General features: G+C 35.0%; 2 protein-coding genes across 2 annotated transcripts in view; both read left to right on the top strand.

The window, feature by feature from the left end:
* The window catches only part of LOC135691196 (chordin), a 31,616-nt gene extending 18,717 nt beyond the window's left edge, over nucleotides 1-12,899 (top strand). Inside the window, exons 6-21 of the mRNA XM_065208986.2 lie at nucleotides 75-210; nucleotides 855-1,007; nucleotides 2,235-2,347; nucleotides 2,871-3,033; nucleotides 3,497-3,603; nucleotides 3,987-4,106; nucleotides 4,666-4,822; nucleotides 5,396-5,634; nucleotides 6,015-6,326; nucleotides 6,777-6,870; nucleotides 7,085-7,120; nucleotides 7,984-8,093; nucleotides 8,372-8,471; nucleotides 9,425-9,496; nucleotides 9,784-9,887; nucleotides 10,320-12,899. Of these exons, the coding sequence (XP_065065058.2) occupies nucleotides 75-210; nucleotides 855-1,007; nucleotides 2,235-2,347; nucleotides 2,871-3,033; nucleotides 3,497-3,603; nucleotides 3,987-4,106; nucleotides 4,666-4,822; nucleotides 5,396-5,634; nucleotides 6,015-6,326; nucleotides 6,777-6,870; nucleotides 7,085-7,120; nucleotides 7,984-8,093; nucleotides 8,372-8,471; nucleotides 9,425-9,496; nucleotides 9,784-9,887; nucleotides 10,320-10,439 (2,136 nt within the window). The 3' untranslated portion in view covers nucleotides 10,440-12,899. The remainder of the gene's footprint in view (nucleotides 1-74; nucleotides 211-854; nucleotides 1,008-2,234; nucleotides 2,348-2,870; nucleotides 3,034-3,496; nucleotides 3,604-3,986; nucleotides 4,107-4,665; nucleotides 4,823-5,395; nucleotides 5,635-6,014; nucleotides 6,327-6,776; nucleotides 6,871-7,084; nucleotides 7,121-7,983; nucleotides 8,094-8,371; nucleotides 8,472-9,424; nucleotides 9,497-9,783; nucleotides 9,888-10,319) is intronic.
* Nucleotides 12,900-13,006: 107 nt separating this feature from the next.
* The window catches only part of LOC135691195 (protein FAN), a 22,298-nt gene continuing 9,015 nt past the window's right edge, over nucleotides 13,007-26,289 (top strand). The window contains exons 1-24 of the mRNA XM_065208985.2: nucleotides 13,007-13,393; nucleotides 13,628-13,726; nucleotides 15,844-15,922; nucleotides 16,128-16,183; nucleotides 16,579-16,621; nucleotides 16,851-16,901; nucleotides 17,082-17,150; nucleotides 17,482-17,526; nucleotides 17,837-17,889; nucleotides 18,168-18,208; nucleotides 18,431-18,522; nucleotides 18,996-19,067; nucleotides 19,630-19,732; nucleotides 20,030-20,123; nucleotides 20,579-20,661; nucleotides 21,465-21,544; nucleotides 21,979-22,069; nucleotides 22,454-22,517; nucleotides 23,027-23,078; nucleotides 23,549-23,669; nucleotides 24,931-25,062; nucleotides 25,479-25,521; nucleotides 25,884-25,983; nucleotides 26,166-26,271. Of these exons, the coding sequence (XP_065065057.2) occupies nucleotides 13,335-13,393; nucleotides 13,628-13,726; nucleotides 15,844-15,922; nucleotides 16,128-16,183; nucleotides 16,579-16,621; nucleotides 16,851-16,901; nucleotides 17,082-17,150; nucleotides 17,482-17,526; nucleotides 17,837-17,889; nucleotides 18,168-18,208; nucleotides 18,431-18,522; nucleotides 18,996-19,067; nucleotides 19,630-19,732; nucleotides 20,030-20,123; nucleotides 20,579-20,661; nucleotides 21,465-21,544; nucleotides 21,979-22,069; nucleotides 22,454-22,517; nucleotides 23,027-23,078; nucleotides 23,549-23,669; nucleotides 24,931-25,062; nucleotides 25,479-25,521; nucleotides 25,884-25,983; nucleotides 26,166-26,271 (1,828 nt within the window). The 5' untranslated portion in view covers nucleotides 13,007-13,334. The remainder of the gene's footprint in view (nucleotides 13,394-13,627; nucleotides 13,727-15,843; nucleotides 15,923-16,127; nucleotides 16,184-16,578; nucleotides 16,622-16,850; nucleotides 16,902-17,081; nucleotides 17,151-17,481; nucleotides 17,527-17,836; nucleotides 17,890-18,167; nucleotides 18,209-18,430; nucleotides 18,523-18,995; nucleotides 19,068-19,629; nucleotides 19,733-20,029; nucleotides 20,124-20,578; nucleotides 20,662-21,464; nucleotides 21,545-21,978; nucleotides 22,070-22,453; nucleotides 22,518-23,026; nucleotides 23,079-23,548; nucleotides 23,670-24,930; nucleotides 25,063-25,478; nucleotides 25,522-25,883; nucleotides 25,984-26,165; nucleotides 26,272-26,289) is intronic.

The following is a 26,289-nucleotide window of genomic DNA, read 5'->3' as shown; positions in this document are numbered from 1 at the left end:
CTCTGTCTTTTAAAGCCAGACTATACTAGCACACAGCATACGTTAGAAAATTAATAAGAAATGTTTCGTTTCAGTATTGCCTTGAATCTGAACTGCCTGGTTCCCAGATCGAAGATTTGATGAAAATGAACAAAGTTGTTGTTGAATTGCATCTGAATGATTCTACGGACCTGAAAGGAGTTATATCACCATACGAAAAGTTCAGTGAAGGTAAGCTTCGAACAAGGAACTGTTCATAAACGAAATTGGCTTAGATGAGGATACTAGCTCTAGGGTCGACTTCAAAAAACGTATTGTTGAGTGATGATAACCAAAAAGATTCGTCCAAAAAGAAAATTTGAGACATAGAATTTTGATCATTTTATATTCAATGTCTCAAATTTGTCCTTATATGTCGCGTTTTCAAACTTTTGACAATACCAAAACTTTGCTTTTCCATGACATTCTGATGTGTTTAAAGTTGATAAATCTAACAACATTCATGAAAAATAACAACATGAAAAATAGAAATTTTTGAGAGGTTTGTGCCAGGTTTTGGCCGAAACAGTTTAATGCCGTTTTACATTGAACAATATCAAGAAGAAAACATAAAATGCTTGGAATCAAATCACAGATTTGATTGGCTCTTTCTGAAAATTCGTGATTCCTGTCATTTCTAAGGAATAAAAACCCTATCATATTTTTTCTAATTCTATCAAATTGTTTTCATTTCTACACAAGTTTAGTTATGACGTAAAAATCCACATGCTCGTTTTTGCATACCTCCAAGACGTCTGACTGGAATGTAGATTTGTATCCACTACGCATAGAAAAGTAAAACGACTTGGTTAATAATTACGATTTTATTTTTTCAGTGCCGTTTGTAGCTTTGCTGAGTCCATTTCAGCAATTCCTAGAGACGCCTCACATAGCGGCTGGCATTGCCTCTATTGACACTGATATGTACGGCGATGAGATCAGTTTGAAGTTAGGCATGCTTTTCAAGACGGCTCGGTTCGATTCAAGTGGTAGGCAGTTGACTTTTGGGGGTTTATATGTTATTATAAATCCATTTGGATTCATTCTACTGTCTCATTCAAGGGCGTCGCGGCCGAGGGCAGGGGGAGTGACCCCGTCTGCTCTGTTTTCAAAATTCGACGGATTTTCGGGAAAACCAGTCGGAAAGTCGGAAAATTCTCAAACTTAGACAAGAAATGAAAGCGAGAAATGAAACGAACCTTTAGCGACATAAATCACTTTTTGTATTTTCGAGGGGCAAATCACTTTTGTAAAGAAAATACTAGATTTCCACAAAAAAACTATTCTACCCTAGAGTGATTTGCTGCTCGGATTTTGTCAGTTAAAATCCAAATCTTCAAGGGCCAAGTTTGGTTATAGAAAATTGCAACATTGGTCAAAAATTATATCTTTATTTGATAATGAAGACCAGGACAGTGCCAATTTTGTGCTTATCACCAGTTTTGGAAATTTTGTTCCAGATTTGAAAATTTATGCAGTTATATTGCATAAGGTAAACAAGGAAAATTTTGAGAATAACATTTTATTACTGAAATTTTCTCCAAGGAATGCAATTTCCGGCGAACTTGTAGCATTAAGATTATAAAAATTTTGCCCTTTGGTGGCAACCATGGTACCGCCTCAGGTAGTGACTTTATTCAAATCCTTGTCCTAATCTACCGATCTATAAGGTTGCGATATGTCAGGGACTTTCACAGTAAGTATGAAGAAAAAGAGACAAAGCAAAAGTGCATTTTAAAAATCTTTCAAGCTAAGGCAAAGGTTATGTGTTTTTCTCCCCCCCCCCGAAATGTTTCTATTTGATTAAAATAAATCAAGGGAATTTTGTCGGAAGACTTTTCTTTCTGGTCCCCTCTAGAATTCATTCGCCACGACGCCCCTGGTTTCAGTTAACAGTCATAATGAAGATTGTGTGAATCGTATAGTTTCCAATATTAGAAAATTTCATTATGACCAAACTTTTGAAATTTGACTATCTTAAAGGTTGATTTGAATCATCATTTCCATAGTTACTTAGGTATGTGACAAAACAAGACCAGGTTACTTCAGAGTTTCTAATTGTAAAAGATCAGCCTTAGAAAAATGGCTTCTCATTCATATGAAATAGACAGTGCCTTTTTATATAAGGGTGAAATATGTCTTCTAATAAAACAACAGTTACTGGCAAGATGCTGCCACAGCAACAAAAAAACATATATCTGCATTTATGCTTTTAGGTAATATGAAGCAAGGCAGCGTTCTTGTTAAGGTCATCAAGCGTCCATGGAAAGCTGACAAATTATCCCCGATTTTAAAAACATACTCTTTCAAAGTTACAGAAGAAGAAATGGTGGGTATCAGATAAAAATGTTCGATTGGAAAATTTGCCATAGTTCATTTGCTAAGAGATATTGTGTCACTGTTAATAGGAAGAAAATAACCAACAAAATTATTTAATAGTGATTATTCTTCTTATCATTTGCCTTCGGTACTCATGCATAAGATGCAAAAATCATGGCATCTTGAGGATCGCATAGCACTGTCTTTATTTCTTAGATTGTGATTTTGATATAGATATGCTAGTTCTCTGCTCATGTTCCCAAGCCTCCTGCTTTATATTCACGAGACTTTGTGATGTCTACTGCCAATTTGTTTGTGGCTTTTTGATAAATCTGGTTGTTCCTAATTCATAAGCTATGAAATTTTATCTCTGGTAACTGAAATCTGCGCATCTGACCCTTTTTTCTCTTGCTAGCTGCGATTCGCCCAACCTCTAACTGAACATTGACATATTTTCGTGCTATATAGTGTGTTTTTGAATTATCGAATTTACATTGACTAAGTCAAAACTTTGACATTAACTGATTTTGCAGACGTCTGAAAAACTGGTAATGAAAGAAGTGAAATGGAGTAGGCCACGACCAGCTCATTTGCGATGGGTGGTGCGTGGAATCATATTTGTGACAATCGACTTTAAAGTGGGAAGTCACCAAAGTCGTGTTTTTGGCAGGGTATCTATACACGATTCCTGTGGAAGTAAGTCCCTATCATTTTATTCTGGCACATACCTATTAATGACAGTCTCAACTTATCAGTGAAATAACACTGTTTTAATTGATTTTGGCTTAGTTTTGCCTTAATCTCTTTGAAAAAATGATTCTTTAGATTATTTTACAAAAAACATTTTTAGCGCATAGAATCGTTACTTAACAAGCATTTTAAGTTATTTCTAAAGCTTATCTTTCAAATAGTTAATCCTTTCTCACGTTTGAATCTATGCTCTAAATTCATAGCTTCTTGGAAGGTTAGTTTTACAAACTCCTTTTAAATGAATACATTATGCTAAAAAGGTTGCCGTCGTGTTGAGGCCGTCGTGTTGAGATATAGCGTTAAGTACGCAGAGCAAAATCCACTATGGTTTTGACAGTTATTTGACTTTGACTTGTAAATCCCATATGATGCGTATCGAATATCACACACTGCTCTACATTCGTCCTAGAATTCTACACTGTTCTATCCGGGGGTGGTTTGAAAAGACCAACAGCAACAGCAACAAGTGGTTTTGCCTCCTTGTCATTTAGTACAAAATCGAGGCTTCGAGTCAAGGTGAGCTGATTAAGGTGCATCTTATGGTACTCGAGTCTTCAGTCTAGCTATTTATCTTAAACGTATTTATGTTGCCAATTAGTGCTGAATTGATCTAATTAGTGGTCATTTTTTAAATCAGGAAATCACCTAGGGTGTAGGATATAGCACGGTGCTGTTAAGAGTGATGTGATATTCTAGTAATATTGGCCAAACTCGTCTCTTTTTTTCTTTGCCCGTGGTTTTGAAACTTTTCTACTTGCATTTTGCCTTGAAGTATTTTTGTGGTCTCTAGTACCAACATTTGCTTTGGAAATAAGTAGAAGGAAGATTCTTGAAAAAGAAACCAACATAACTGTATTTGTTAAGTAAATATGTAACGGAAAGCGATCATGCTTTTACAGGTGTCTGGCAGAGGAATACCAAAAGCACACAAAATGGATATTAATATTGTTGACAGCAACGACTTCGTTTTGAAGAAGCTGGCAACGATCAAGAGGGAGCCAGAGGAAGACAATTTTCAAGTAAAACAAGCTTTTTTAAAACTACATCTTTTATATGTCGATAATAGAAAGAGTGGATTTTTCAACGAGGTTGCAAAAATAGCTTTTATAGTATCTTTTTAAGGTCTCTAAGGTATTTTGATGCCATCAAATTAAGGCACAACATCCTTCTTATCTTAATCCCTTCCCTTTAAAAAAATTTATACAATCAGGAATATGCAAGTCTTATTAGTCTTTGCACCTCCCACAAAATTTTCAAAAGATGCTGTACTGGACAAATTTTCCTTGCATTTGGATGGCAAAACCTAGGGGCGAATCAGCTCCATGAAAATATCATACACTTTTTAGTGGAAATCCTTGAAAAATTCATTTATTTTTGTGCAAATCTCGTACATTTATTGTAAGACTGAATTACCCCTCGGACAAAACTATGTAGATGACGGCTTTGTAAGAAAAGAGCAAAGATATGATAGTCACAACTTTTTTAAGTCTTTCAACATAATTGTCCAAGTTTAGCAAAAGGGCTGTTGATAGCTGACTGAGTTGAAAATATTAAAAATAAGATGATTATTTTCTTTAGGCTACGGGTGTGTGGGAGAAACCCACTGCTACTGCAATAGCCATGGTTTTCAAAGGAAAGCTATTCATTAAAGTTGCAGCACATATAAAGGCAAAGGACGACATGAGAGGAAGAGTACAGAAGTCTCTTTACATGAGTAATGCTGATTATGACAAAGGTATTGAGAAAGTGAATCAGTTAACAATTTAGTTAATGATGTAAACAATGAATGTTTTGGTATAACATGATAGCATATCTTCATGATAAATAATATCTTCATGACAGCATTTACAAGTTAGTTCGGTAGCTCTTGAATGAAAACATCTTAAGTTGCAAGCAGCTAAAGAGGTTTGTAGATCACAGATTGTTTTGAACACTAATTAATATAAAAGATTTGCCATAAATGAAGCATAGATAAGGTTAATCATATACCCATATTGAAAAGGTCTCGAAGCCTCTAACCCGTATTAGATTTATAAAGATTTATAAATTTATTAGATTATTATTAGAAATTTATAAATGTATTAGATTTATTAAGATAGAGATTTCAGGTGTTTTTAGAAATTTTTAGAGAAGATTTCAGAACTTCAATCTATTTTTTATCAAGTTAAAAGAAGCAATGAAAAACATTGATTCAGAGTAATACTGTTTCCATTTGAAGCTGAATCACATAAACACTAAACACTAAACTCACAGAAACAACATTGTTCATCAATCGAGGTTGAAATACTAATTTCGTTTCCTTTTAAAGCGTCGATCGTCTCAATTCATGACGTCGACTCAAGAGCGAATGCAAAGACAGCCGCGGTAGCCCTTTTAACTGCTGACCCTCAATGCAACATCAACTACGTCATATTTATAAATGGGTATGCTGATTCGTCCACAGCATATAAAAGCATGAATGCCCTTTTGAAATTGGATTTAGTTTTCAACAAAGGAAAGGGGGAATTGGGCGAAGTGAAGCTGGAGGCTTTCAACGAAAATTTCATTGTAAGTAGAAGATTACTACACTGTGTAGGTACATTGGTTATGCTTAATCAGTATATGACTGGGCAAATTTTAAATTGCTGAAGAAAAAGCTTTTGTTATAATGAAAAATGAAAATAGCCTGTTAATCAACCCATTTATTCTAAACCTATTCCTTTAGAACAATGGCCTGGTTTTCAGGCTACAACATAAAAGAATGGTTGTATGTAGATACATGAATTAATTTTGGTGTTGTTATCGGTAAAGAAGTTCCACATTGATATATTTACCAGCTATATATTAAAGGGAATACCATTTATATACTGCTGAATCACATGAAAAAATGAAAGCACCTTGCCTCTCCCTTAATATAATTCTGATGACAATATTGCTTAAAATTGCAGGCTCGAGGAAGTTTGGTCAACCCTTCGAATGATTTTCTCATTGGTGTTGCCTCTGGAATGGCGCATATTCAGATACAAACACACCGGTTCACAACACACGAGTTGAAAGGCCACGTAACGTTATCAAGCAATAAATGTGCAAAAATCCTGAACAAAAAGAGCCAAGATTACCTGCAGAGATCGTTGGCTGGATCGGACCTGAATGCTGGAGTCTGCTTGCACCAAGGTCGCTTTTATGACGATGAAGCCGAATGGCATCCACTTGAGAACGACAGGGTCACAAAGATATACTGCAAAAAATGCACGTGCAATGTAAGTTAATTTCAAAGTTGATTTCGTTTTTAAAGTAAAAAATGCGGTCAAAGTATGAGTCAATGAGGATAATTCTAAGCGTATTAATGAAATTTTGAACATGAATCTCGTGCAGTCAAAAGTCAATATAAAGTGTTGCTCCTGAAAGAACTAAAAGTGAATATCTGAAAAAAATTATTTTCTTAAAGCGAAAATATGACCAAAGGTTCTTCACTGCCATATCTGACTTTTATAAATCGCGTTATTATTTGGACGTAAACTGTGAGATATACTTTACCCGTAGCTACTCGAATGTTTTGTAAACATTAACAAATTATTTAGCTTTGTGAGTTGAAAGATAGAAGATTGGCATAGCGCGTTGATTGTATGCTTATAACCATATTTCTACTTGTCTATGAAAACTTAGCTTCTTATCTCTATATTGCAATCATTTTTTAAACTTTATTACAGAAAAGACTTGTGACTTGCAAGCATATCAACTGTCCAATGCCCCTGTGTCCCAATCCTGTAAAAGTGCGCGAACACTGCTGTCCGGTTTGCACAAGTAAGTGAGTTTGTGTTCTTCAAAGTGCATTCTACAGCTTTGCTGTTTATTAACTAAATTTTCCCTCAAATCAATCGTACACTGCTTTAGGCCCCGTACACTGGAATACTATTTTTAAGAGCCATGTAGAGATCTTCTGAATCTCAAGTTTTGTGTTTCGAATAACAATTATCAGATCACTTTGCTAAAAGATGTACTTTCTTTGTAAATTCAGGTCCTCCAAATGGCAGAGCTTTAGATCCGAGGAAAGGTGCGTATGATGTTCCTATTACTTTTTACTAATTGACTGGCCTAAGAGCGTCAGTTGCAAAATCATCGTTGATTAGCTTTTCAACAACAGAACAAAATGTTTTGGACACAAGATTTTGCAAATGAGAAACTACATTTTGTGTCACATCATATTCTATATTTGGGTTGGCAACCAATTGAAATGGATAGTATTAGGGTTAAAGCTTGATGTAGCTGATTCAGATTTAAAGGCATCTGGATAGGTTCCTCGAAAGATTTTGATATTCATTGGAAAGTTTCAAACCAGTGTAGGATAATCAGGAGTCATCTACTGAAAATTATTGCCTACTTTATATTTCTATAACCTTTCAAAAAAATGTAGGTAGCGTTCACTAAGTGCACAATAGAGTCTCTAGAGTCTCTTATATTGTCGTAGAGAGAAAAGGCAATCGATTTGTTGATTACATTCGTATCACACTCTAAGAAATAATTCGATCAATTTGAACTACAAATTCTCTTTCCGATTAGGTGGTGAACTAACAGCTAGCTATATCTATTTTGGCAATGACTGAGTAGAATTTGTTAAAAGATTTTCGCTATTAATATCAACAAGAGAAAATCCTTATCTGGGCAAGTCGCTAAACACATCAAAATTGTCACTAATCAGCCTTGCAAATGAATGAAAATCAGTATTTAGGGACTTTCTACAGATTCTAAAGGGGCTAAATCCATCTGTCAGTCATTAATTGGCCAATCAGTGAGCGTGATACCATTTTTCATTGGCTAATTTTGATTGACAGGTGGCTTAAGCCACTTGTATCTATCGACTGCCTTCATGTTGAGTATACAACAACATCTTATGAATCTTTGTCTACCTCTTTCCAGCTTGTGTAGTTGGCATGCCATCTCGAAATGAAATACGTGCAATTGGAGAGGCATGGCACCCGAGTATCCAGCCTTTTGGCATGATAAAATGCATTGTATGCATATGCAAGGTAACATCTTTCGTATGAAAACTTAACATGTCATGGCTTCTAATATGCCTAGCTAACAGTGTATTTATGTTTTTTGATTATTCATAGATTTACTATGATATGTCCATACCCTATTTCTAAGTCATTTAGCTTTGAAATTTCTAGAAGATCGCTGAAAATTTGTTGTTTGATTTCGATGAATTGAAAATCTATCTGAAATGAAGTGGGCAGAAAATGCTTGCAAATATGTTCCGTGGCACTACCCGTATGCAGCCTTCTAACCTGTTTTTTGATCGTAGGGCGCTCCAGGAAATTACAAATGCACGACTGTTGTTTGTCCTAAGTTAGACTGCCATTCACCTGAAAAGGTTCCTGGATCATGCTGTCCAGTATGTCCACGTAAGTCTAAAAGTTGTTGGAATTGCTTGTGCCCCTATTCCCTAATCCACTGAAGTCTTACTCTGGGTACCAGAGCCACAATATTTCGGGTGCGGAAATCTTATCTTCTAAATCCGCATTCAAATTTATGAGTCTCTGGTACCCAGGGTTTCGCAGCCTCTACTTGAGAACATCTGCCACTAAAGAGCATCTCCCTGAGTCAGACAAGAGCTCTAGTCACTTGTGCCAATAGTGCCAGTGGTATTGTTAAATGCGCTCTCGTTTTCATTGTTTTCAATTATCTAGATTCAAATTCCTCCTACATTTTTTTCCTTCAAACGGTATTGAACTTCATGTCGAACTATTTTTGGACTCCCAGAACCTGTAACTCTATTTTTACGCACGAAATTAGCACCAACATTTTATAATGTAACAATGCACAAATAGAAGATGTATCTTGGCACATTTTTCCTGAAAAATCCTACCCAGAGCTTTGATATATTGCTATCAAAGCTGTTAAGTTAAGATCAATTCTTTTTACATGGAATACAAGTGAGAAAGATTCTGTGCTTCTGGCCCAGGTTACCATTACTAAGTTATAATCGAACAGTTAGCCGATTTTGCTCATCATTTGCTAATGAATGTTACGTTGGTTTATTTGACACTTACAACGGAGATGTAACTAAGGCCTTGAAAATTACGAAAGCAGCGTTGGAAATTTTCACACAGAGTGCAAACTTTAGGAACAATGTCCGCAAAGAGCATCAACTTTATTTGATACTAAGTGAAATTTCTTGCTCTAAATCACATATCTGCTTTACTAGATATTTTTCCAAATCGATAAATATTTATTTAATTCTTCATGTATAAAAAACTTGAGAAATTAATATTTTTGACAAAATAAAGCTTGAGGCCTTCTTGGGCTTAACTAAAGTTTCAATTTGAGCTAAATAATGACTACTTCTTTTTAATAGTGAAAAAGAGTTTGAGCTTTGAAGGACCACGACCTAGTATTCACTCTACAGATGGACTGACAAGTAAGAAAAGTGAGCGAAACCATTTTTTCTTAGTAGTTATAAGAAAATTCTTTCAAGATAGAGCAGATATTAAACCATAATTGCTGTCATCATATCTCAAGGCCAAATCGAAAGATAATTTAGTCATGCTGAAAGTATATTGCTATTTCTAGCATTGAAAATCATAGTATGTTAAGACGTTTTGTTAGAATCACGCAGTAACCCAACCAGCCCCCAAATCAGTTCATAATCGGAGTGTTCATTACATTAAGATTGCTGTATTGACATTTTTCCTCACTATATAAATTATCCTGCAGAATCTGGTTGCAATTATAGTGGACATTTGTATATCCATGGTTCATCTTGGAAGCCTGTGTTACCTCAATTTGGCATCCTGCGTTGTGTGATTTGCAGATGCAAGGTTAGCCCAAAGATGTTTTGTTTATTATCTGCTTCGTGTCTTCAGCCTAGCTTCGAAAGGCATATATTTCTTAGCCAGTGCAGAACGCACACTGCATCCCTAGTTTGAATTTGAGTAGTTTCTCTGCAATTACAATCTCGCAAAAATTTTGTAGTACCTCATAGTATAGTAGATTGATATTACGTCGATATCAGAGTTGATAATAATCGATCATGCCCAATTTGTGTTATAACACAGTTTCGTATTTGAATGTACTTTGTAAATCACCAATGAACAGAAGGTCAAGCATTGATCTCTATGTTCCTTAGTGATTATACCTGTCTCTAATGAAGAACTTAGTATGACCTTAAACAGCATAGCAATAAGAAGCAAAACAGATAGATTGCATCGCATATATCGCATTAAATAATTTCTATTTAACTTATTTTACAGAATGGACGTGTGAAATGCAGGCGATTACGATGCATGAAATCTGCAAGGTGCCGTAGCAAAGATGGCAGAGTGCCGAGCGATCCTTGTTGTCGACATTGTACCTTTAGGGGAAAAACATAAAATTCTTCATCCATATGTATAATTTGCCGGGGAAGCAATTTGGCTTAGAGCATTTGCAGAAATGTCAAACATGAAACTGCTACAAAACATAATCATTGGAATGAAAATTTTTTAGTAACAGAAACCGCGATCTTGGTTTGCCATAAGGTGGAACACTCGAACAGATATCATGCTGCCTAGGTGGAACACTCGGACAGATATCATGCTGTCTAAAGACTCACAAGAATCTCCACTGATTTTACAAAACTTTATACCAGGTCTCATAATATTGTACTTAGGACCTGACGAAACAGAAAGTAAAAACAAACCTCGTGTTCTTTATGCATTAATTGAAAGTAATATTCCTAACAAAATGATACCAAACACCCAGTACACAGGGCTATGTGACACGTACCCAGTACCCCATAGTATTCTCCTGCTAACTCAGATCAGGAAACATCTGCCTTGATGGCATTGACCACATTGAAAACGAATTTAGAATCAAAACTATCATGATTGCAAACGATTGGATGAATGCCTGTAATAGTTGACGTCATTATTATCCTAAGCTGAAAAGAAAAGGCTTTCAAAAGTATTTTTAGGACGGTACTCATACCAGCAGTGCTAATCCTTGATCGTGCATTCCTTTTCTATTGTAAAGATCTAACTTTTGTAGATAGCTGAAACTTCTAGGCACAATACTTCCTTTTGTAATATGTAGAAAATTACAGGTATAATGCTATATTGAAAATAAGGCAGTTTTGGGACTGCTATTCTTGCTTTTGACAGACTAGTAACTGAAACGTAGCACTTTTGTCATCAATCACTTGGGAGACTTTATACTTTTCAATCATAAAAAATCACTTGAGGGACTTTATTTTTATGTTTGTTAAATTTAATCAATCAATGTGGTTGTATTTAGGTTTTATCTGCTTTCTATTAATTAGCAGAGACAGCACCCTTCCCTATACATTTGTTCTTATTATATTAACGGTCATTATTTGCTTTTGATAAAGGAAAGCTTTCAAAAATACTAAGCAAATGAATCGGACGTAGCATCCTCGTTCAAAATAACATGACAAATTGGCGATAGCTTTATCCCATTCTGCCCATATGATAAAGATTATTCGTACCTCCAATGCCTGCCAAAAGTACTTTTAACACCCAGCAATTTGCGTTGCACTTGATATCTCTAATTCTTTTCCCGAAAAGAGATCACTCCTTCCTCCCCCCTCCTCCTAAAACATTGTTGATAATTTAGAAAAATATCATAGAAGAAGAGCAAAAGAAAGTGCTTCCTAAAATCCTAACTCGTTTGATAGTAAACCAACATTATTCTGTAGGGGAGAGGGGGACGATTGATTCTGACTTTGGAAATTGACGTCAGTGTTCCAAGACTTTTGGCAGGCATTGTCCATACGTTCTAGGCAGCCACAGGGTTTTGATCAAATCAGAGCAAACTTGCTAGGCAAATGGTTAAAGTGTTTTTTCTAATTCACTGTCAATGTATTTGTCTAAGTAGGTTATTGAGTATGTTAAGAACTGTGCATCACTAGTGACTGCAAGTAGATATCAAAGTATAGTATGAAGTGATCTGTAGAAAGAGGATTTAAGTGTCTAACACGTAGTGTTTATATTGACCTTGATCCAGATTTTAATGTAAATATGTATACATGGATATTGCCTTCAATATAAATTATTTAATTTTGTAATCAACAGTTTTCATACAAAGATCCGAAGACAAAAGTGGTTTTCTGTCTCTTCTTTTATTCCTCTTGATGGGAAACACTAACGCATGGTGAACAGTTCGATTAGTATTTAGACCAAATGAAACCTCTAAAAGACTCTCTTAACTTAACTTACAACTTACATGCAAATCAATGAAATATCTCATTCATATGAGGCTAGATAATGTACAACTGAAATTACAAAACTGTTTTATTTCATTTTTCTTCGCATTTATTTTCATCTTTATTTCTTGCACCCCTTACAATTTCCCTCTCTCCTCCCCTACCTTTTCTTCACAGTTGAATTCGTGTCGCCTACCTTTTCTTCATCCTCGTCCTTCCAACTTCTCAATTTTCTAAAGTGTTCCTTTTCTTTTCTCTTTTCTTTTTCTGCTTATTCTCTCCTTCTTCGTTTTCTTCTTTCTTCACTTCTTTGCATATAGACTTTCACGTAACTTCCAGTGGTGTAGTGCTATCAAAATAACAAGGGGGGCTCTTGCCCAAAATGTTGCGAAAAACAATAGCAAAAGTAGTGATCTGCCAATTTTCAGCCCCCTGAGCTCCCCTTGCTCTACACCCCTGGTAACTTCCGCTTCTTTTTCTTATTAACAATATTTTCTTCTTTATCTGTGCCTACCTTCTTGCTTTCTTCGTTCCCCCATACTTTCCTTCTTTTTACTTTTTATCATATTTTTCTACTAATTCTTCGGTCCTCTATATGTTTTCCTTTCCTTTTTCTATACAAAATACAGGTCATTTGCGAAAGTAAAAGTTGGCCCAATTTTCGAACAAGAGCACATTTTGGAACATCGTCGATTGCTTTACAAACACAACCGAGGTTCTTTCAAAAGGATAACGTCGCGATGAGCCATGACAAGGAAAATACCCGCCAGTGAAAATATTCCGCAGAAAAGTTAAAACATTGGACTACTCTGGGATGAAATAAGGGAACAAGGAAGGTAAAATATACCTTGATATAGCCTAAAAGTGCACAAGCACAGGATATATCATGGAGTCTGTTGATTAACAGATTTTACAAAACCATGGAGATGGATGAACCCTGGCGCAATACCTAGTAGACTGGTATTTTGAATTCGAATTGATCAGGCTTAATCTTTGCCGAATACGATTTGTTGAAGAATTTTCACAGTAAATTTAAGTTGGCTTCTTTTATCCATTTGTTGTTACAATGGCAGTGGATTATTTTTGGAGAGCGGACGATTATCATTCATACCATAAAACTGAAAGGTACGTCGTTTTTCTACTTTGTTATTTTTCTGCCTTATTATCGTATTGATGGTTCAAGTTAAAGTCCCAGTCTACTAATGAATGAAACTTTTGGATCTTATTTGTCATCTACTTCAACATCGTCATTTTCAGCACAGTGAATGGTCTTACTAATTTACCGCGCTTTGCGTTATTTTAATGTGAAGTGGTTTGACTTTTAAACCCTTTTATAAATGAATTAATTTTACATTTTAGATTCACTTTACTTGTTTTGGCACCAGGGGAAATATATTTTGAAGACTTTAGTGTCTTTTATTACCCAATTGAGAAGTCAGAAGATGAGGCATTTAAAAGGTAACATGAACCTAGACTTTTAGTTTCATTTTCTCATATCTTGTTTAAGCTGGACTCTGTTTTGCACAAACAGGAAATTATTGCTAGATATAAGCTCTTACTTTTGGTGTGATCTTCTATATATTCAGATATAGTAATACTAATCAGTTGAAAACCCCAGAGCTAGCCAGAGAAGCACCAGAGCCATCTAAGGTGAATTCCATGTAAACATCACTCTGACTGAAGGTAAGCCAAGGCTAGGCAAGGTATAAACCCAGGGTAATGTGCAATAAAAAAGAACAAATAACATAACAACAATTCAACCGTTTCCCAGTTCAGTGTTTTTGTGTGGATAGATGGAGAAGGGTAGAATTTGGACTATATGTGAAAGCTATTCGGCTTGTGATTTACATTTCTGTTTATAGCTCCTTCCAGGATGTACATATGAGAAGTGTGTAAAATGAGTGTATGGAAACCAGGTCTAAATGCCTGTCAAGCCTTCTCAGGGAAGGCATGCAGTACATATAGCCAGGGGCGGATTTAAGCAACAATGATTGGGGGTGTTAGGCATTAATTTTGCTGCCACACCCTTCAGGTCACTGGTTAATGATGGAAACGCCCATTTTTAAAATTTGGTTTTTAACTGTGGCATAGCCAGGTTTGGAAGATTGGTAGGCCAAAGAGAAAAATATTTTTGCTGATCACACCCCTAAGAATTTGGGAAAACACCCATTTTGTAAATTTGTTTGAAAAAGCCATGGCATTTTTACGTGGCAATTTCCCTTTATTCAATGTCATAGGTGGCTGACCATATTCTACAACTGTCTATTTCCTTCACAATTCCACTCATGTTTATATCCTAAAATTGTGTAAGGCGAGGAATCTCTATGTGTAAAAAGTGATTTTCCAAAGTTGTAATCAATTATCTAAAAAAATTAACACTATTCAAAAGTTTTAAACCAAGTCCATTTTCTATGGAGCAAAGTCCATGACAAGCATTTCAGAATCCAGTTTTTTTAAGGGTTGGACTGCTTTAGCATTTTAGTTTCTATGTTATCAGGAATGTCTCATCAACGTAAAAGACTTTCTATACAAACCCCAAAAAAGGGGGAAATTACTGAATACCAAGGCTCTAATTACTGAAAATTTTTGCGACGATGCCCTTGAGATTAGTTTAAAATACATTTGAGAGTATCTCCTCGCTGCGCTACTGATAAGAAGATAAAATAAATACTGATAAAAAATAAATGAAGTAAAATCTTTTGTTCCATTTTATTGCTACTGACTACCAACAAATGATTTTACCGAATGAAACAACATTTATGGAAGGACACAGAACTATTGGGGGTGTCGCACCCCCTACACCACCCCCCTAAATAAGTCCCTGCATATAGCCTACCATATCTTTGATCACTTCAATGATCCTCTAAGATCAGTAGATGTACTATTGCATTGTATTGTATTGTTAGCTACCAAGCTTTCAAGGAGTTGTTCTTCAGGACACTGAAAAGCTATGCTTATCAAGCAGTGTCCTGGCTCTTCCTCTTATTGTAACCACATCTCCTGATTCCTACTTCTGGAATAGCAGAGAGCTGGTGACTCTTCTCACTCTGAGGGAAAGTTTGATCATGTCAGGGATTCAAACCACAGACCCTTTGGTCTGTAGGCAGTACCTCTAACCATTGAGTCATCCTGGCATCCTAGCGTTCTATATGTATAACATTGGCATGTTTACAGTTATTTTTCCTTATCCATCAGAGAACATGAAAAACATTTCTGATAAAAAGCCACTTCAGAGGGCATACCCCCTACAAATGAACAACAGTTGAAACAGAGAGAAAATGCACATATCCAAACACGTTTTCAAACTCTGCCCCATCTAGATAGTTTTTCTCATAACTGGAGGCTGCTAAGAAATATGGCAAAATGCCAACAGCCCTCCACCATCCTCCTTCAGTATAATCAGACAGGAAGAAAATATGCTTGTAATTTTTCTGTTGATAACAAGTAGGATTCTTCCCCTTAAATTATTTTCAATTTTCCTTTTCATGTGAACTAATTGACAAGAATTTTTTTTAATTTACACTTAGATACTTTTATTGTTATTTTTGTGTTCTGAATGTTGAATGTTTCTGCAGGAAGCAAAAAGGAAGACTGAAATTATGTTCAAAGTCACTGGTCTTCGATCCTATTGATAGTTCATATCCAATGCTCAAGGTATGAATGTTCCTGACTCTTATATTCTGTCCATAGATATTCTCTTCTCATTGAACCAATGCATTAATTTGCAAATCCATCATCTTTGTCTTTGTTATCATTCTTGTGAATAAACAATATGTGCTATAACTTGATGCTACTAAAATCTTGATATATATAGTTATTCATTAACGTGTTTGGAAAAGTTTGTACTAATCTTCAACAGCTTCAGTACAAAGATTTGGTCAGTATAGGAAAATGGGATGGATCATTGCTGTCAAGGTATCTATCTATTCATTGTCTGCCAGTTTAAGAATAATTCTGTAGAACAATTAATAAGAAACTGAACTGAACATATTCTATACCTTGAACTACATTTATAACATAAAACTGTGACATATCTCAAGCTAGAAGGTAGCTATTTCTTCTCCTTAAATACCTTTGATAAACTTGCCTAGATTTGTGTGAAAAAGGCTCTTTTGACAAAAAGAAAAATATATTACCATTTTTAGTGTTCAGAGCATCAAAAATTTCAGCAATATAAATCTAGCTAGATAGTGTAAAAGAAAACAGGTTCCAACATTTACAGGCTGACAAAATATTCTTGATATGTTGCAAGTGAACCCCTATCTAAAGGCTTAATGTGATGATGTTAAACTTTTTATTTTGTTGTCTAGGCTTGCCAGTCAAGGGGATATTCTGATGGTAGAGACAAAACAGGTAAGAAAACAGACAATATGCAAAAAGCCTGTTTTTTCTCCTTTTGATAAGAACTCCCAATACCAAGTATCTAAGTCCGATAAGCTTGATCATATGTTAGTTGTAGAGAGTATCCAATTTGTTTTTGCCGGTATGTTTTCTATCAGTGAAAACATTAGCATAACCTTTAGCAACCCTTTTCAGCCCTAACCTAGGCCTTATAGTATTGATAAATTTGTTTTTTACATAGTGTATTCAGATGAAAGAGTCAGGGCTTTTGGGACCCTACAAGCATATAAGGGTATGTATCAGTTTAATTGCTTTTACTCAGATACAAGAAGCATATTTTGTTTCCTCTTTTAATCTGGCTCATGCTGAAAATGTGAACACTGTTTATTGTCAAAAATCTTTTAGTATATAGTTGCACATTAGTTTTTCATGTATTTTTTGTTATGTCTTTTTTCTTTGTTTCTGTCTAAAGGAGAAGAAAAAGCATTTGTTTTCTTTGAATTTTGGGAGTCTGTCTACTACATTGCCACTAATTGAGCAGGTTGGTATTGCATTCAAATATGTGTCCAGTCTAACCATAGCTTTAAGACAGTCATGTAAGAGGCTCACATCCCAAAGGTTACCGTAAAAGTGCTATCGAATTCACTTAATTTAGTCATTTAATATGTTGATTATGGCATTTCTTCTAGGTAACTTCTCAGACATATAATAAAGTTCAATTTCATTGATGCCATAAAAATTTACTTTTAGAAGTTTTGACTTTTAGTCTCAGAGCTTGAAGAAAATCATGAAGCATTTTTGAAATAAATATTTGTAGTTCATAAGGGTCATTTCTCTCTGTTTATTTTCTTTTTTGCTTTGACCTAACACAGCTTCACAGAGCATCTACATTGAACCCACACGATGAAGCCTCGATGGTATGCTAATACATATAATCATACCTCACTGTTGTAGTTCTTTCTGCAACTTAGATATTGCTAGAGGAATCTCTCGTGGCTTATGAGATTTATTTATAATATATATTTATTAGCAACAAGAGTCCATTTTCCCAGTCATTTTCTTGCAGCATATTGTAAAATAATTTTTCTCAATTGTGTTAAGAAGCATTATCTTGTTTCTCAGATTTAGTTGAGGGTCAATTTTTTTAGTATTTTGCCATCACCATTTAGTTCAATATCAGTTACTATTGTCACATAATAATTGAAATTTTGATCTCCTCCCTACTAGATTGCAACAATAGTCCAATCAATTCAAGCAAGAACAGCATTTAATACAAGTTGGTGAGTTCCTATAGTATCACTGCTTTCTTTGTGTCTGAAGCATGCAAGCTTAAAGGCACTATTTCCCAGCCCATTTCGCTGGCCATTCAATTTTCCAAATGACTTGACTACACGAAAGGCCTATTGTTAAATATCAAATCAGCAATGTAAGGTAAATTCTCAATGTTTTCCTGATCATGAACGTGCTGCAAAACCTATTTTTAACTCTGAAAGGCTGCTAGAAATTTATTTATTCTGTCCTTAGCTTGAATCTCCTCAAATTCATATCAATCTTGCAGGATCGAAGACCTTTATGAGAAGATCATACTTGAAGTAACAGGTATTTGTTTGTTGTTACTGTACCCTCTTGCATTAAAATCTTTAATAAGTAACAGCTTATCATAATCAAAAGGATTCATATTTAACGCAATGTGGTTTGAAATATTGCACTTAGACTGATTTGAGTAATTATATTAAACATTGTTAATGTTCAGCTGATAATTTCCTGAATTGAAACATTTAGAAATTGAGATTCATAATGATACAAATATATTGATTACAGGGGAGAAGATAACACCTCTTGTCTGCAATCCTGGAAAAGTTCTTCTTACATCGTCAAGACTTTATTTTCAACCATTTAATAACGTTGAGCCGGTATGTAATTATTTTTATGTTACAAAGTACTTTCTATTCTGTTTTGCCAACTGAGAGCAAAGTAGAGATTGCACATTTCAGGAATAAAAAAACATAGAAATATCCTACTGTTCTAGCAATAATCATTACGAGCTTTTCCAAAGTATATAATATTAAATCTATTTAAACATGCCTACTCCTTAAACAATGTAGTTTAGTGTGCTGTGCGTCGAATAAGGGTAAATAAAATTAGCATGTTTAAAATGCGACTTTGTTCATGAAGAAGTGATTATTGTTACCAGATGAAGCATCTTAGCTCGAAGCATCTTAGCAATGTTTATTTTTTCAAGTACAAAGTAAATTCTTTATTAAGTTACAAGATGTTTGATGCCTACTTCTTTTCAGTAATAGTGTAAATTTTGATTTGAAAAAAGTGATGATTTTCGAAACAATATCGTTGTTTACTTGTGCAATGTGATGTTTTCTTTTTCTAGTTACCAGTTATCAAAGTAAAATTGTCTGATGTAAGCAAAGTCATAAAAAGAAGATATTTGCTGAGACATGTGGTAGGTGGAAAAATGTGGCGCGAATTAAAATTACCTGGTGCTTTTCTGAAGAATGGCCAAAGGAACGAATGGCTGTAGTGTAGTAGCAAAACGAATTAAAAAGGGGAAAAGAAATTTGAGTGATGGCCTAGCATAGACATCAGCCAAGAATCGAACAGAGTGTTCTTGACAAATCAATTTAAAATGTATCTTTTACTTGGCCTAACAAGTAAGAACTGAGTTTGGATTGTGAATGTTAAGCAAAGTCTTCGACACAAATATTTTAAAAAAAACCGGAAACTTTCAAAATGGCTGCTTTGAGAAATGTATATCAAAATTAAATACCGTATTATAGTAAGATTTACACAATCAAGATAAACGAAGAAGGTAATTTGAACTGAACTAAGGGCTGTTTTCTCAGATAATGGGCAAGGTTGTTTCATCAAGAAGCACGTGGCTTGTTGAGTTGAAATTTCTGGGCTAATTTTTCAGTATATGCAGATAGTCAGCATGAAAACAAGCAAATAATTTTTACTGGCATTGATTAGAACGTTTTGTTATTTATTTTGCATTTGTGTTCCAGGGTTTGGAGATATCTTCGTCAACATCAAATCGTCCTTTATATCTTGTTTTTGAATCTGAAGAAATTAGAAATTCTGTTTACAATCGATTGCTTGAGCAAGAAGGTATGTGTATGTATGTATGTGTATGGGGGGGGGGGGGCAGGGGGGAGGGCAGCTGTCCACATATGTGTAAGTCATGGCAGGTAATAGTGTCATAGCCTCCCTCCCAACTTGATTGAAGTGTAGTTACCCTGAAAAAGGATTATGAATGAATAGAGCGAGTCCTGATTGCTCCTAACATTGAATGTTCCAGATATGGTCCCCACTAAACCAATGACTCCTCCACAAATTAATATTTCTTGTTTGCACCCTACTTATGCAAGATTATTTTGAAAGAGGAGTTTTTTTTTATTTTTGAAGATCTTTCATTGGAAGAATCAGAGCAAGAAAACATGTTGCTGAAATGGCAGGCGGGCGCAATTTCGAATTTCGACTATCTAATGTACCTAAACAGGTAAGGTCAAATGAAACCTTGTCAGATTTTCAATTTCGCAAGAATTTTAACTCTTTTTTAATTTCTGGAAACTGTCAGTTGATATTTAGGTATTTGCGATGCAAATGTTTTGATGCCTGAGTGACATATGTGTTAATGCAAAATTTGCAATGTTTTAACTTAATTGATATTTTTTATATATCTATGAAAAGAACTAACAACTTTTAAGCAAATTCTCTAATACTGAGCTATGTTTTGCTAAAAGAATTCATATATTGTGTGTTACACTCTGATAAATTTCTGCAGAGTTTTCCAAATACAGTAGATGCCTGAAGTTTGCCGAATTTTACTGACATCTTAAAATTTCCTATGAAGTTGCCTATCTTTGGTCAATCTCGTTGTTAATATTGATCTATTTTTTAACTTCACGTTAATCCCAAAGGAGTAGTTTAATTGAGGTTTCTTGACATTTTTAGCCAAGCTGATCGAAGTTTGAATGACATAACACAGTATCCTGTCTTCCCATGGGTGATTCGTGATTATGAGAGCGATCATCTAGGTATTTCATTATATACTTTCATTAAGTTATATACTTTCATATATTCTTTCATTATATACTTTCATTAATTAGTTGTGAAACTGTGAAAATTCTGGTAAAGAGTAATCCATGCTTATAGACAGTGCTATACATGCTTCGGTGCATAGAACAAAACACGTTTTTAATTTGCAACTGTGATTTTCACGATTCCGATTCCATATAAAGATGATAACTTCAGTAGTTGATATGAAACTCAGTTCTCATTTAGGCATTCTGAGAGAGATATACCTTAACTTTGTCCCGCAGCTTGTACTAAAAACACTAGGTAGCATTTTACCTTTTCTAGTTCTGATAAAAACTGAGCTCCTATAGAACAAAAAGTGGTCATCATTAAAGTGCCAGATTCTAGTAACTGACTCATTATTGCTAGAAACCTTTTTCTAATTTTACAGTTGACTATTATTGCCTCACTGGCATAAATCATGTTTTTAGTTTCTTTCTTCGGTTCACTTCCCAAAGTCAATCTGCAATTGTTTAATGTGTGGAGCAAAATAGTTCGTATTTGTCCGATGTACAATACACTTCCAAAAATTTCAACCGGGCCCAACCTGTTACTCAAGATAGGCCATCTCAACCCGAGTTGGTTGCGATTGCACAACAGAACTTTGATCTTGGTTTGCTAAATCCGATTGACTTGGTAAATTGGTGAATAATGATAACAGTGTTTAATTTCCTTTGCACAATTTACCTTTTCATTCTGTTCTAAAAATTAGTAAGATATTTTTCATTTCATGTTAAACCGTAATGAAAAAACTTTTTTCTAGACTTGGAAGATCCTAAAACGTTTAGAGATTTATCAATACCAATTGGAGCGATTGACAAGTCCCGCTTGCAGCAACTAAAGGTAGGGAGCTTGTTTCAACAACAATACTTTTTATGATTCATGCATTCGTATTATTGATCGAAAAACAAAACCAAGGGAATTAGAGATAGAAATCAATGCTAAAATACGGAGTATAGTATCGTGCTTTTCAATGTATCCAATCTTCTCGTTTTTATTATTATTGTTCCAAAAAAATGATTCTTATTGCTTATTGTGTGGAAGTATCTCTAGTTTTTTTTCAAAAGCTCGCTCTAGGTAGCGTGAAAATGAGCCAGATACTTTCTGGGGTCCTTGGTCCTGGGACTAAATTTGAGATCAGATTTTCTTCTGTTGATGACTTTAGCTGAACCTATTTCTCACGCCGTCTTGTACGATAACGTGCTAATAGCTGTGATTTTAAATTTGTGGGGCCCATTTTCTAACATAAGCATATTCTTCATATTTCTTCTGTCCAGGCCCGCAGCAAATCAATGCCAGAACCGAAGTTTCTGTACGGATCTCATTATTCCACGCCTGGTTTTGTTTTATATTACTTGGTACGAGTCGGTAAGAAAGATTTCTTCATTTTTTGCTCGTTGTGTCTCGCGCTTAGTAATTTTATCTGGTACCAAAACCTCTACCTGTTTAACCGACGATTGGAGAAGGATATCGAGGTTTTATGGAACTGAAATGAATATAAAGAACACGTTACCCACCTTGTATATTTTCTTGCACCATGTGCTATTTTTTAGCTCTGAATGTTTCTCTTTCAGCATTCTCTCTGCAGTCTCACTATGTTTCCCTTTTTTCCCCTCTTAAGGTGTTCATTAATCCATTTTCTTTGTCCTTACAAGTTGTCAGCAATTTTTTCTTCACATATTACTTGCATTGCTGCAAATCACTCATTCAGTTAGAAGTTTAAAATAGGTGATATGTTTCTTTTTGATATAGCACCTGAGTACATGCTTTGTCTGCAAAATGGAAGGTTCGATAAAGCAGATCGCCTCTTTAACAGGTACAATTTATGCTCCATGCATTATCTATCTAGTGAAATTCTCTCTCGTATGCCGCTATGAAACTGTCAGAGATTTGCAAAACATAAAGTCTTTGATACACGAAAGTCTCAAAGCAGTCGAAAACGAACAGGACTTCCGTTTACCGTGCCTTTAATTAGTGCTTCCTTTTTGCTTTTTGCAACCTTTATAACCCTATAATATTTATAATATTTATTAACTATTCAGGACTATTTCTGAGCAGTGAGCAGTTTCGTATTCCTACCTCTTAGCTTTCCTAGCCTAATAATTGTAAGTGACTGGAACATTAGATTTTGACCAGAAGGCGACTGTGTTACTTTAGATGCGGATGAAACCAATAGGAATATCGACGCCCCTAATTATCTTTGCTCTTACCAACTGACCACACATGTGATTAAAGAGACACGGTGACCTTCCAGTCTTGCTTAGATTGAGCTTCTAGTATAGACACAATCTTACATTTCTGCTACTTTGCCTTCTTCTTTCTCAGTATTAAATCTTGTTGGGATAATTGCTGTACAGGGCATTCAGACTTCAAAGAGGTAGGCTTATTGCCATTTCTCTGTGATTTTGCTTTTTAAAAATCAAAATCTTGTAAAAGGAATTTATTTAATTGCAGTTCATCGTACGTTTGTGGCTTATGCCAGCAATATAGCTTTAAAGCTCTTTGTTTTAAAGCTCAACCTGTTTTGAAGATGACGTTGTTTGAAGCTCACTTTGTTTCACACCTTGTTTTAAGGCTCACCATGTTTTAAGGCTCACCTTGTTTTAAAGCTCACCTTGTTTTAAAGCCCACATTATTTTAAAGCTCACCTTGTTTCACAGCTTGTTTTAAAGTTTTTTCCATATTGTCCATTGTCTTAATGATCAGCTTATCAGGAAAAGATTAGTTCCAATATGAAGCGGGGAAAACCCCAATATATTTCAAATGGCATAGTGATTTTACCAGCACTCAGGTATTGATAAATCTGATATTATTTTCATGAATGCATCTGATAATTTGCTTTTTCAGTTGATTCCAGAATTTTATTCCTCTGATGGGAAATTTTTGCAAAATAGAATGAATTTACAGCTTGGAACAAGACAAGATGGAGTACGAGTGCATCATGTGGCTTTGCCTCCTTGGGCTAATGGTAATATCAATAGAATTTTATCTTCGATTCAATATCGTTTTTGATTATGTGTGAGGATGGCCCCTATGGTAAGGGTCACAGACTGGAAATCTAACAGTCTGACTTTCGAGTTTCACTCAGAGTGAGGTGAATCACATGCTGTCTGTGGTTCCAGGTACAGGAATCACGAGGTGAGGACTCATCAAAAGGAAGGACCAGGACACTACCCAATAAACATAGCTTGCCCAATAAACCTCCTAAAATTTGTCTTCGAAATTGCATTATGCTTTATACTTGGAGACAGCACTGCCATCAATTCTTTCTTAAAGCTATCGCGGTGCCTGTAAGTTGTCTGGATAAAATGCAAGCCCGTTTGAATAATTACAATAGGTCAATTGTTGAAAGAGTTTAATTAGAATCCACTCTAATTAATGGGAGGATGGCTCAATTGTTAAGGACTCTAATTATAGATTCAAGGGTGTTTGGTTCGAGCCCCTGACATAACTTTTCTCAGTATGAGGAGAGTCATCAGCTCTCTGTAATTCCAGGCGTAGAAGTCACGAGGTATGTTTACATCGAGAGGAAGTACCAGTACACCTTAACAATACAATGTGTTCAGAGTCCCCTCTTACAGCGTATGAGTATGTTGATCAGAATAGTACTGATGATGTCATCAGTGTTCAAGGCTTCGTTGTGTTATGTCGACGCAGTTGATTGTAGTCTGAGTATTATTTTCAAACGTAGAACAGTGGTTATAGTTAAAGATACAGATAGAAGCAGGGCGTTAATGCTATTGGTTCTAGCAAATTTAGAATTTATTTGTAAGTTAAGTAGGTTCTGAATATTAAATTATACATTTCTAATTAACTTGCCGCAAACTATTGTATAAGATTTTTATTAATGTAAAAAGGTCTCTTCTGATTTTCGTAAGTCACTATGTTTCTGCGTTTAAAAACTTTCAATTGGTTCGCTTGAAGGCTTTACTTCTTTTTTTGATACATTACTTTTTTCTAATATTTTTGTTATTTTTTCGCAACATAGGCGAGTATAAAATTTTACCAAGGTTTCGTAATTTTTATTCAACGTATTTTCTCTCGATTCTACTATGTTTACTTATCAAGTTTTTCTCGACTCTACCTTTTTAACATAGCAGTTGTATTTTTCTACTTGTCTATTTTCGTAACCTTTTTTATTTAGTTTTTGCCTATTTTAAAAAAATTCTTTCATTTTTTGGCTAATCAGCTAGATGGTTTAATTAATCCATTCTTGTTTCATCCTGCAGACGCCAAAGATTATATACAAAAATCCCGAGATGCATTGGAATGCTCATATGTCTCAGAGAATATCCATCATTGGATTGACTTGATTTTCGGTTACAAACAACGTGGCGAAGAGGCATGGAAGGCGGACAATGGTATGGTATATGTAGAAAAAGCATTTATATTTCTTAAAGTGGAGCGTGAAAGCAAGAAGATAGAAATAGCAAAAACCACATTCTTCTAAGACTATCGGATTATACAGAGAGGAGAAGAAATTCTACGTGTAAAAAACAAAATTTATAATGTAGAAATAGTGTAAGAATATTGTCAGATATGTATTGTTCAAAAGTTTTCCTTTTTCTATCTTCAAAAGTTAATATTTTTGCAAGGAGCTTAGACTTCTCTTTTTATAGTGCACTCTTTTCTAAAGATTATGCCCCTTTGATTTCATCGTAACAACTTTTTCGCATTTTCCGCCTTGAAATATGTATTCTAAAGAATTAATTTGAGATGAAAATATCAATGGTTCCCCTACTACGTAATTTGACATAATATTATGTTTTAATTGCAGTCTTCTACTACCTGACATATGAAGGTGCCGTTGATCTTGACACGTAAGTCCTAGTATTTTTAAGCAGTATGCTTGAGTATCATGTACGTGATTTACAGACAAATTTTTTAGTGTACATTAATATAAACAGAAAGCTTTGAAAAATATAAACATTTGAAAAAAATATGCAAGTTTTTTTACTCTGTTTAGAGTATCTCGAAACTCTGCCAATTACCCGAAACATGTCGCCATTACAGTTGTAAGCACCATCCGTGTTTCCTAGTAAATGCTGTGCGATGGTAGAAGTTTTAGATCCTGTGTTTGGTTCGTTATTCTTATGTTTAATTCCTTTAGTGTACTAGGTGTAAATTTTATTTTTTTATATTTGAAACCAAGAGATATAATCATGGATGTTTTGATTTTTAGCATCACCAACCCTAACGAGCAAGAGTCTTTAAAGCAACAAATTCTAGAATTCGGACAAACACCAAAGCAGTTATTTATGCATCCACATCCGCATCGTAAGGTAAAAGATTACTTGCTTCTATTACTATTCTCATCTTGCTTTTTCACCAAGACTGATGAAAGTTCATTTAAAAGCCATGTCGTAGCAGACAGTGTCTTACAAACAAATTATCTATTATCGGGTTTTTATAGACTAGTACTTTTTGGACCCTGAGTTACTCTGATAATTCTTGTTTACCCTAGGCACAGAACATACCACACCCGATACCACTAGAAAGTTTACTTGATACTGATAAACTGGCTCATCATGGATTAAATGAGGATGATATTCCAGTCATAGAAGTGAAATGTGAGTTTTTAAAGCCAA

This window comes from Rhopilema esculentum, chromosome 4 (assembly GCF_057945365.1).
Source record: "Rhopilema esculentum isolate cy_ngs chromosome 4, ASM5794536v1, whole genome shotgun sequence".
In the NCBI taxonomy this organism is placed as follows: domain Eukaryota; kingdom Metazoa; phylum Cnidaria; class Scyphozoa; order Rhizostomeae; family Rhizostomatidae; genus Rhopilema; species Rhopilema esculentum.
The sequence above is the reverse complement of the archived record's forward strand: the minus strand, read 5'-3'. Positions and strand labels throughout refer to the sequence as shown.